Source organism: Oncorhynchus tshawytscha, linkage group LG05 (assembly GCF_018296145.1).
Source record: "Oncorhynchus tshawytscha isolate Ot180627B linkage group LG05, Otsh_v2.0, whole genome shotgun sequence".
In the NCBI taxonomy this organism is placed as follows: Eukaryota; Metazoa; Chordata; class Actinopteri; order Salmoniformes; family Salmonidae; genus Oncorhynchus; species Oncorhynchus tshawytscha.
The window spans coordinates 74,183,057-74,195,630 of record NC_056433.1 but is presented as its reverse complement, the minus strand read 5'-3'; the positions used below and the strand labels follow the sequence as shown (position 1 = coordinate 74,195,630).

Below are 12,574 nucleotides of genomic sequence, written 5' to 3'. Positions count from 1 at the left end.
CAACGTGTTTCTCTCTCTCTCTTCCCCCTCCCACCTATCTCCAAAACATATACACACCAACGCGTTTCTCTCTCTCTCTTCCCCCTCCCACCTATCTCCAAAACATATACACACCAACGCGTTTCTCTCTCTCTCTTCCCCCTCCCACCTCTCTCCAAAACATATACACACCAACGCGTTTCTCTCTCTCTTCCCCCTCCCACCTATCTCCAAAACATATACACACCAACGTGTTTCTCTCTCTCTCTTCCCCCCCCACCTATCTCCAAAACATATACACACCAACGCGTTTCTCTCTCTCTCTTCCCCCTCCCACCTATCTCCAAAACATATACACACCAACGTGTTTCTCTCTCTCTCTCTTCCCCTCCCACCTATCTCCAAAACATATACACACCAACGCGTTTCTCTCTCTCTCTTCCCCCTCTCCCCTCTCTCCAAAACATATACACACCAACGCGTTTCTCTCTCTCTCTTCCCCCTCTCACCTCTCTCCAAAACATATACACACCAACGCGTTTCTCTCTCTCTCTTCCCCCTCTCACCTCTCTCCAAAACATATACACACCAACGCGTTTCTCTCTCTCTCTTCCCCCTCTCACCTCTCTCAAAACATATACACACCAACGCGTTTCTCTCTCTCTCTTCCCCCTCCCACCTATCTCCAAAACATATACACACCAACGCGTTTCTCTCTCTCTCTTCCCCCCTCTCACCTCTCTCCAAAACATATACACACCAATGTGTTTCTCTCTCTCCTCTCCCTCCAGTACCCTGCCGCCACACTGGCCTGCAGGCCTACCTGAACTGCAGTACCAACACAGCTCAGATCTCCTGGACGCCTGGTAACGGCACTCTGATCTACAAAGCCTTGGCCGAGGGCTTTGACATCAAACACCAGCTCACCTGCTCCAGCCCCGGCTCCGGCTGCAATATCAGCAAGCTGCAGTGTGGAGAGAGGTACAGGGTCAGTGTCAGGGGAGAGGGGCGCACCTGCCCCAGTCCCGCCCGCGACTGGGTCGTAGTCAACACAGGTAAAATACAGTTCTACCATCATACCAACAGTCCTACCATCAAACATCTACACACACCTACAGTACCAGTCAAACATCTACACATACCTACAGTACCAGTCAAACATCTACACACACCTACATAACCAGTCAGACATCTACACACACCTACATAACCAGTCAAACATCTACACATACCTACAGTACCAGTCAAACATCTACACACACCTACATAACCAGTCAGACATCTACACACACCTACATAACCAGTCAAACATCTACACACACCTACAGTACCAGTCAAACATCTACACACACCTACATAACCAGTCAAACATCTACACATACCTACAGTACCAGTCAAACATCTACACACACCTACATAACCAGTCAGACATCTACACACACCTACATAACCAGTCAAACATCTACACACACCTACAGTACCAGTCAAACATCTACACACACCTACATAACCAATCAAACATCTACACACACCTACAGTACCAGTCAAACATCTACACACACCTACATAACCAGTCAAACATCTACACATACCTACAGTACCAGTCAAACATCTACACACACCTACAGTACCAGTCAAACGTTTGGATACACCTACATAAACCAGTCAAACATCTACACACACCTACATAACCAGTCAGACATCTACACACACCTACATAACCAGTCAAACATCTACACACACCTACAGTACCAGTCAAACATCTACACACACCTACATAACCAGTCAAACATCTACACATACCTACAGTACCAGTCAAACATCTACACATACCTACAGTACCAGTCAAACATCTACACACACCTACAGTACCAGTCAAACGTTTGGACACACCTACAGTACCAGTCAAACATCTACACATACCTACAGTACCAGTCAAACATCTACACACACCTACAGTACCAGTCAAACGTTTGGACACACCTACAGTACCAGTCAAACATCTACACATACCTACAGTACCAGTCAAACATCTACACACACCTACATAACCAGTCAGACATCTACACACACCTACATAACCAGTCAGACATCTACACACACCTACATAACCAGTCAGACATCTACACATACCTACATAACCAGTCAGACATCTACACACACCTACATAACCAGTCAGACATCTACACACACCTACATAACCAGTCAGACATCTACACACACCTACATAACCAGTCAGACATCTACACACACCTACATAACCAGTCAGACATCTACACACACCTACATAACCAGTCAGACATCTACACACACCTACATAACCAGTCAGACATCTACACACACCTACATAACCAGTCAGACATCTACACACACCTACATAACCAGTCAGACATCTACACACACCTACATAACCAGTCAGACATCTACACACACCTACATAACCAGTCAGACATCTACACATACCTACATAACCAGTCAGACATCTACACACACCTACATAACCAGTCAAACATCTACACACACCTACATAACCAATCAAACATCTACACATACCTACAGTACCAGTCAAACATCTACACACACCTACATAACCAGTCAGACATCTACACATACCTACAGTACCAGTCAAACATCTACACATACCTACATAACCAGTCAAACATCTACACACACCTACAGTACCAGTCAAACATCTACACACACCTACATAACCAGTCAAACATCTACACACACCTACATAACCAATCAAACATCTACACATACCTACAGTACCAGTCAAACATCTACACACACCTACAGTACTAGTCAAACGTTTGGACACACCTACTCATTCAAGGGTTTTTCTTTCTTTATTTTTAGGGGTGAATCAGCTTTATATTGTGTAAAGATTGTGGCTTCCATCAATGTAATTGTCTGCATCATTTCAAATCCCCCTTATATTTTTTGGTAAATATAAAATCAGCAAAAAAAGAAACATTCCTTTATCAGGACCCTGTCTTTCAAAGAGAATTCGTAAAAATCCAAATAACTTCACAGATCTTCATTGTAAAGGGTTTAAACACTGTTTCCCATGCTTGTTCAATGAACCACAAACAGTTAATGAACATGCACCTGTGGAATGGTCGTTAAGACACTAACAGCTTACAGACGGTAGGCAATTAAGGTCACAGTTATGAAAACGTAGGACACTAAAGAGGCCTTTCTACTGATTCTGAAAAACCCCAAAAGAAAGATGCCCAGGGTCCCTGCTCATCTGCATGGACATGCCTTAGGCATGCTGCAAAGAGGCATGAGGACTGCAGATGTGGCTAGGGCAATAAATTGCAATGTCCGTACTGTGAGACGCCTAAGACAGGTCTACAGGGAGATAGGACGGACAGCTGAACATCCTCGCAGTGGCAGACAAGATGTAAAAACACCTGCACAGGATCGGTACATCTGAACATCACACCTGCGGGAGAGGTTCAGGATTGCAACAACAACTACCCGAGTTACATCAGGAAAGCACAAGCCCTCCATCAGTGCTAAGTTTGTTAACAAGAAATTTATGGATTGGTTGAAAAACGAGATTTAATGACTCCAACCTAACTGTATGTAAACTTCCGACTTCAACTGTACATATGCATACGTAAACATTCATACATATACACATATATATATACATACATACACATACCTATATACTTTTTTTAGAATATACCTTTATTATTCCCCGTAAACCCTACCACCCCTCCCCCAATTGGAGTAAACTAATAAACAATAACACGTAGGCTTCTACCTTCAGTTTTATATTATACACATTTTACAGACAATCTATTTTACAATAGTTATATTTTGTTTGTTTTTAGTCCTTCCTCTATTTCTGATGTCCAATATTTCTGATCCTATATACAGATTGTAAATTAAAGATAAACATTTTTGCTAAAATAATAATTATATTATTGATTGATTGATTACGGCTTTTCAAATCACCCATTATTGCTATCTGCAGCGTTAGTTCTAGGCAAATGTTGCAATTCTTCAGCCAATCCTGGACCTGTGACCAAAAACGAGCTACATATGGACAGTACCAAAATAAATGATCTAATGACTCTGCCTCCTCACAGCAAAATCTGCAGAGCTGGGAAGATTCTATTGTTTGCAATAATTTTGTATTGTAATTTAAATTGTAAAATTAGATGTTTTGAATCCGGCATTGTTTTGCGTGTCAATTCATAAACCATGTGCCGTGGAATGGGTACATCGAAAAAATGTTGGTCCTAAAATGAAATTGGTAAATGTTTTTATTTATCACAATTTTTATTTATCACAATTTTCTTTAACCATTTATGTTCTTTAATGCAGGGCCGACAGACAAGTTCCTTACTTTTTTCCTACTTGCCTCTTCCATTTTTGTGGTAATGCTGCAATTAGTTGGTTGTAATTTTGGGTAGAGCAGACATTTCCATATGTCTGTGTTTGCTGCATGTGTGACATAACTCCACCAGTCCTATTTATGATATCATTCACTAAAATTATACCTTTTTAAACATTTCATCAAAAAAATATGTTGCAACCAACTTTCTAAGGCTTGTTTAAAAAATAACGATATTTTGGAGATGATTTCCTTTTCAAACTGCTGAAAGTGAGCAGTTGTAATCTGAATAAAGGGAAAAGGGCTCTTCTTGAACATGGGGTGAGACATTCCTGCTAATTTACTAGAGAACCAGTTTGGATTTAAGTATAACTTTTGTATGACTTATGCCTTTAGTGAGAGGTCTAATGCTTTAATATTTAATAATTTCTGCCCTCCGAGTTATTATTCGTTATATAAGTAGGCCCTTTTAATTTTGTCTGGCTTGTCATTCCAAATAAAATTTAATATTTTTTGTTCATATAATTTAAAAAGCAGGTCACTAGGTGTAGGTAAAACCATAAGCAAATACGTAAATTGTGATGTGATTAAAAAGTTAATATGGGTGATTTTTCCACAAATAGACAGGTATTTTCCTTTCCATGGTAGCACAAGATCTTATCTATTTTTGCTAAATTTATATAAAAATGTATTTGAGTGAGATCATTTCTTTCTTTTGGGATTTGTATACTGACTATGTCCACATCCCCGTCAGACCATTGAATTGGTAAACTACACGGTAATGTAAAATGTGCATTTTTTTGTGATCCAATACGTATCATAATTTGGTTTTAATCCAGAGAGGTTAGCAAAATTATCTAGATCCTCTATGAGGCCATGGAGGGATTCTAATTGTGGTTTTAAAAGAAAACATGAATCATCAGCGTACAATGACACCTGTTTTTAAGCCACGGATTTCTAATTCCTTAAAATTATTGTTGGATCTAATTTTAACAGCTAACATTTCGATGGCAATAATAAATAAATATGCCGATAGTGGACAACCTTGTTTTACTCCTCTAGACAGTTTAAAACTTTCTGAGATGTAGCCATTATTTACTATTTTACACCTAGGTGTTACTATACATAACTTTAACCCATTTGATAAGAGATTCCCCAAAATGGAAATATTCTAATTTGTTTATATATAAACTCCAGTTGTACTTTATCAGAAGCCTTTTCAAAATCAGCTATGAAAACCAGGCCTGGTGTCCCCGATATTTCATAGTATTCTATTCTATTTCCAGTACTTGTCTTATATTATTTCCAATGTATCGTCCATGTAAAACACCTGTCTGATTAGGATGAATAATATCTGACAATACCTTTTTAATTCTATGTGCCAAGCATTTAGCTAGGATTTTTGCATCACAACACTGAAGTGTAAGAGGCCTCCAATTTTTTTAATGGACTGGATCTTTATATATACCACTTGGGTCCTGTTTAAGTAATAATTATATCAGACCTTCTTGTTGCGTGTCTGATAATATACCATTTATATAGAAGTGGTTAAAACATCCTAATAATGGTCCTCTGAGTATATCAAAAAAAAGTTTGAGCCTGTAATCAAACGCACACATGATGATGCTCCAGATACTCAACTAGTCTAAAGGCCAGTTTTATTGCTTCTATAATCAGCACCACAGTTTTCAGCTGTGCTAACATAATTGCAAAAGGGTTTTCTAATTGATCAATTAGCCTTTTAAAATGCTAAACTTTGATTAGCTAACAAAACATGCCACTGGAACACAGGAGTGGTTGCTGATAATGGACCTCTGTACGTCTATGTAGAAATTTCATAAAGAATCTGCCGTTTCCAGCTACAATAGTCATTTACAACATTAACCATGTCTACATTGTATTTCTGATAAATGTTATGTTATTTTAATTTCTAACTGACCCCAAACTTTTGAACGGTATTGTACATGCAAAACCCAATACTGTACATCCAAAGACCAACTCAATCGCACACAAAGGCCTGGCAAACTACATCCCTAAACTCAGACCGTGAAATCCTTCACACACACCATACTGACTAATCCTCGTCTCCCCGCTCTCCTCAGCTCCCTGCCCCCCTACGGCCCTCAGCGTTCAGTCCTCTTGCAGCTCTGACAACATCTCTGTCTCCTGGGCGGCATCACATGGTTCCATCTCCTACACGGCTATCGCCGTGAGCAACGAGGGCCACTGGTTGTCATGTAACACCAGCACAACAGCATGTGATATCTCAGGACTGTTGTGTGGACAGAAGTACCAAGTCTACGCTGCTGGAGTGGATAACAGCTGTGTAGGAGCCAAAAGCAACATGTACATTGTCGATACTGGTATGTGTTTTTCTGAAGACTGGGACTAGATCTTGCGATAGAAAAACCCCACCACTTGTTACTGTCCTATTTACTGTTAAGAACACATCATAACACAGCTATACTATTGGAACAGAGCGAGCTCTTTAAAATAAACTTTGGATTCAACAGACCTCTGACCCTCCTCTCTCGCCTCCCAGCTCCCTGTGTTCCCACGGACGTGCAGAATGCCCTGGACTGCTTATCAGGTGTCCTCACTATCACCTGGCAACAGAGCGGCTACACCCCCAACCACTACCACGCCGAACTGACGAGCAGCGAGGGTTTGCTGACCGTGTGCGACACGAATGTGACCACCTGTGTGGTTTCCAGAATGCAGTGCGGTCTGACCTACAGTGTTGTGGTGGTGGCTCACGACGATGTGTGCAACAGCTCCTACAGCCCCGCACAGCAGGTCACAGCAGGTAGGATTCACCTCTACTGAAACACACCATGGTCAATACTTATTGGCCATACATAGAAATAGTGGCATTCAGGGATATATTGATGACTACTAGAGAAATTAGTATCCTTGAGATACATTACAAAGTACTTAAAATAATCCTTCTTCACTATGACTAAAAGTATGTGGACACCTGCTCATCGAACATCTCATTCCAAAATCATGGGCATTAACATGGAGTTGGTCCCCCCCTTTGCTGCTATAACAGTCTCCTCTCTTCTGGGAAATCTTTCCACTAGATGTTGGAACATTGCTGCAGGGACTTGCTCCATTCAGCCACAAGAGCATTAGTGAGGTCGGGCACTGATGTTGGACGATTAGGCCAGGCTCGCAGTCAGCGTTCCAATTCATCCCGAAGGTGTTCGATGGGGTTCGGGGCTTTGTGCAGGCCAGTCAAGTTCTTCCACACCGATCTCAACAAACCATTTCTGTATGGACCTTGCTTTGTGCACGGTGGCATTGTCATGCTGAAACAGGATAGGGCCTTCCCCAAACTGTTGACACTAAGTTGGAAGCACAGAATCGTCTAGAATGTCCTTGTATGCTGTAGCGTTAAGATTTCCCTTCACTGGAACTAAGGGGCCTAGCCCAAACTATGAAAAACATCCCCAGACCATTATTCCTTCTCCACCAAACTTTACAGTTGGCACTATGCATTCGGGCAGGTAGCGTTCTCCTGGCATCCTCCAAACAGAGATTTGTCTGTCGGACTGCCAGATGGGGAAGCGTGATTCATCACTCCAGAGAATGCATTTCCACTGCTCCAGAGTCCAATTGTGGCAAGCTTAACACCCCTCCAGCTGATGCTTGGCATTGCTCAAGGTGATCTTAGGCTTGTGTGTGGCTGCTCGGCCATGGAAACCCATTTCACTAAGCTCCCGACGAACAGTTATTGTACTATTGTTGCTTCTGACGGCAGTTTGGAACTCGGTAGTGAGTGTTGCAACCGAGGACAGACAATTTTTATGCACTGTGTGCACTTTAGCACTCGGCGGTCCCTTTCTGTGAGCTTGTGTGGCCTACCATTTTGCGGCTGAGCCGTTGTTGCTCCTAGACGTTTCCACTTCACAATAACAGCACTTACAGTTGACCGGGGCAGCTCTAGGAGGGCAGAAATTTGACGAACTGACTTGTTGGAAAGGTGGCATCCTATGACGGTGCCATGTTGAAAGTCACTGAGCTCTTCAGTAAGGCAATTCTACTGCCAATGTTTGTCTATGGAGATTGCATGACTGTGTGCTTGATTTAGACACCTGTCAGCAAGGGTGTGTCTGAAATAGCCAAATCTAATTTGAAGCGGTGTCCACATACTTTTGTATATATGGTGTATCTGCCTCTCTCTTCTCTTCTTTTATCTTCTATTCTCTCCTGTTCTCTTCTACCCCCTCTCAGCTCCCTGCCCTCCAGATGCAGTCAGTGCCGTGGTGGACTGTGCCACCAACGTTGTCACGGTAACCTGGGAAAACAGCGTTGCCGAGGTGCTGTACACAGTTACTGCTGAATGTCCCAGTGGTCAGCACTATACCTGCAACGTCACAGGAATGGGCTGTGACCTCAGCACCCTGTCATGTGGCACAGAGTACAATGTGACTGTCACCCCGTCACATGGCGGCTGTGTCGGTGTCAACACACCGTCTCAGCTGGTCAAGACAGGTAGGGATCAATCAATTAGTCAATCAGTTAGATGTCTGTAATTACATGTCAGTGACATTTCTGTACATCTGCATAAATACTCATGAACCCGACACACTCATAAACACAGACACACTGCTCTCTCTTTCCTTGTAGTGCCCTGCGTACCCCGCGTCACCGAGGTAGAGATGGACTGTCTATCAGATTCCGCCTGGGTGGTATGGGAGGAGTCAGCGGGTTCCGAGCTTTACGTTGCCGTGGCGACGGACAGCCAGGGGCAGACGTTTGAGTGTAACTCAACCAACAGTAACACGTGCGCTGTGCCAGACCTGCACTGCGGACTTCACTTTACCTTTACCCTCACCGCCTTAGACCAACAGTGCTCCAGCGCACCTAGCAACGCTGTGGTGTCCGAGACAGGTGAGAGACTGACGTACTTAATGCATGAGGGTTGTTAACATTTATATTGAAGTAGCTGAAATGTATAATTAGCAGTATATTGTCCTAGTGACATTTATATTTGGTTGGCATTTTGGCATTTTTCGCAGTGTTTGGTTGTACCACCTGTGTATACTGTATGTGCACCTCACTGAACCTCTGTCCCCCATCCCCCCCAGCCCCTTGCCCTCCCCAAGACACGCAGACCAAGGTGGGTTGTGAGAACCATACGGTGAGTGTGTCCTGGACCCCCAGCGTGGGAGCTCTGATGTACACGGCCACCCTGGAGCGCACAGACGGAGAGACCACCTTCTGTACCACCGATGGGACAGGATGTGACATCACACAGCTGCCCTGCGGAGAGACGTACGTCCTGGTGGTAACAGCTGAGGGACGCACCTGTAACACCTCGGAGAGCATGGGGACTATTGTCAGAACAGGTACGCACACGCACGCACACACGTTTCTATCCTTGTGAGGACCTTGACAAAACACCTACTAACTGAGGACCAGTCTATCTATCTCACACATATTAAACACAGACAATACACCTCCTAAAATATTTAGACACTCCACTGTCAGAGCTATTAGAACATAATTTTGTAGTCACAACAGTTACATATCTGACACAGACAGAGTACATATTAAGAAGTAGTATGGGCACTCAACACTTCACCAAAAGCCATAGACCAGATCCCATTATAAACATCTCTCAGTCATGGCTTTACAGTGTTGCTGAATGAAAGTGACTTTAGTTCTATTCTTCCCCACAGTACCCTGCACACCCCAGCGTCTGCAGGCCAATTTGAGCTGCAGCAGCAATGTGGCCAATATGATGTGGAACACCAGCCGTGGGGGTCAGCTCTACTCTGTAGAGGCTACCGGAACCGACGGACACGTTGCAGGATGCATGTCCCATGAGACCCGCTGTGATCTCACCGGCCTGCACTGCGGCCAGCACTACACCGCCACCATGGTGGCACGAGACAGTGACTGCACCAGCCCTGTGAGTGACACTGTGGAGCTCAGGACAGGTGAGCTCACAACACACATATGGGAAATGTAGAGACACTTTATAAGCAGACAGTTGAAATCAGAAGTCTACATACACTTAGGTTGGGGTCATTAAAACTAGTTTTTCAACCACTCCCCAAATTTCTTGTTAACAAACTATAGTTTTGGCAAGTCGGTTAGGACATCTACTTTGTGCATGACACAAGTAATCTTTCCAACAATAGTTTACAGACACATTATTACACTTATAATTCACTGTATCACAATTCCAGTAGGTCAGAAGTTTACATACACTAAGTTGACTGTGCCTTTAAACAGCTTGGAAAATTCCAGAAAATTACATCATGGCTTTAGAAGCTTCTGATAGGCTAATTGACATCATTTGAGCCAATTGGAGGTGTACCTGTGGATATATTTCAAGGCCTACATTCAAACTCAATGCCTCTTTGCTTGACATCATGGGAAAATCTAAATAAATCAGCCAAGACCTCCACAAGTCTGGTTCATCCTTGGGAGCAATTTCCAAATGCCTGAAGGTACCACGTTCATCTGTACAAACAATAGTACCCAAGTATAAACATCATGGGACCACGCAGCCATCATACCGCTCCGGAAGGAGACGCGTTCGGTCTCCTTGAGATAAATGTACTTTGGTGCGAAAAGTACAAATCAATCCCAGAACAACAGCAAAGGACCTTGGAAAGATGCTGGAGGAAACAGGTATCTATATCCACAGTAAAACTAATCCTATATCGACATAACCTGAAAGGCCGCTCAGCAAGGAAGGAGCCACTGCTCCAAAATCTCCACAAAAAAGCCAGTACGGTTTGCGTCTGCACATGGGGACAAAGATCGTACTTTTTGGAGAAATATCCTCTGGTCCGATGAAACAAAATAGAATGTTTTGGCCATAATGACCATCATTATGTTTGGAGGAGAAACGGGGAGGCTTGCAAGCCGAAGAACACCATCCCAACCGTGAAGCACGGGGGTGGCAGCATCATGTTGTGGGGGTGCTTTGCTGAAGGAGGGACTGGTGCACTTCACAAAATAGATGGCATCATGAGGGAGGACAATTATGTGGATATATTGAAGCAAGACATCAGTCAGGAAGTTAAAGCTTCGTCGCAAATGGGTCTTCCAAATGGACAATGACCCAAAGCATAATTCCAAAGTTGTGGCAAAATGGCTTGAGGACAACAAAGTCAAGGTATTGGAGTGGCCATCATAAAGCCCTGACCTCAATACTATAGAACATTTGTGGGCAGAACTGAAAAAGTGTGTGCGAGCAAGGAGGCCTACAAACCTGACTCAGTTACACCAGCTCTGTCAAGAGGAATGGGCCAAAATTCTCCCAACTTATTGTGGAAAGCTTGTGGAAGGCTACCCAAAACGTTTGACCCAAGTTTAACAATTGAAAGGCAATGCAACCAAATACTAATTGAGTGTATGTAAACTTCTGACCCACTGGGAATGTGATGAAAGAAATAAAAGCTGAAATAAATCATTCTCTCTACTATTATTCTGACATTTCACATTCTTAAATAAAGTGGTGATCCTAGCTGACCTAAGACAGGGAATTTTTACTAGGATTAAATGTCAGGAATTGTGAAAAACTGAGTTGAAATGTATTTGGCTAAGGTGTATTTAAACTTCCGACTTCAACTGTAGATATTCATAAACACTCACAGCGATGTAAAAAAATCCAGCCCATTGGTGAACACTCATATAACACGCATACACTGCATAGTACACCGCACACTAAGCCCTGAGGTATCACCCTAAACTCAAACCTAACCATGTCCCTGTCTATCCCTCTACCCCTTCAGCACCCTGCATTCCTGCCACTGTGTCCACTGTGATGGACTGTACAGCCAACGCCATGCACGTGTCGTGGTCTAAGAGCTCGGGGGCTGAGTCCTACATAGCAACCCTGCAGGACAGCGACGGAAGCTCCACCACCTGTCAAGCCCTGAGTGGAGCAGCCTCCTGTAACGTCACCACACTCAGCTGTGGTCAGATCTACCATGTCACTGTAGCTGCCTCCGACGGATCATGCAGCAGCCCATCTACTGATGTCACCGACACCCACGCAGGTAGGACACAGTCCTACACAGTCCCTCTATCTAGAGGGAACCATACTTAGGTCAGTCTGTCAGTCTGCAGTCAAACATACATTTTCCTGAATATCCATTTCAGGGCCTGTTTTGTTCACCATTTATATCAATGTTGTAGGCAAAGCACTGAAAAACTGAACCTATATGACTTATATTTGACCTAACTTGTACTTCCGAGACTACTCTCTTCCTCTAT

The 12,574-nt window shown here is 43.3% G+C and overlaps 1 protein-coding gene across 1 annotated transcript in view; it reads left to right on the top strand.

The window, feature by feature from the left end:
• Positions 1-12,516, top strand: part of LOC112247084 — a 50,229-nt gene extending 37,713 nt beyond the window's left edge. Inside the window, exons 24-32 of the mRNA XM_042322725.1 lie at positions 771-1,034; positions 6,436-6,696; positions 6,876-7,139; positions 8,570-8,830; positions 8,966-9,229; positions 9,427-9,687; positions 10,021-10,281; positions 12,091-12,357; positions 12,497-12,516. Coding sequence (XP_042178659.1) covers positions 771-1,034; positions 6,436-6,696; positions 6,876-7,139; positions 8,570-8,830; positions 8,966-9,229; positions 9,427-9,687; positions 10,021-10,281; positions 12,091-12,357; positions 12,497-12,516 — 2,123 coding nt within the window. The remainder of the gene's footprint in view (positions 1-770; positions 1,035-6,435; positions 6,697-6,875; positions 7,140-8,569; positions 8,831-8,965; positions 9,230-9,426; positions 9,688-10,020; positions 10,282-12,090; positions 12,358-12,496) is intronic.
• The last annotated feature ends 58 nt before the right edge of the window (positions 12,517-12,574 follow it).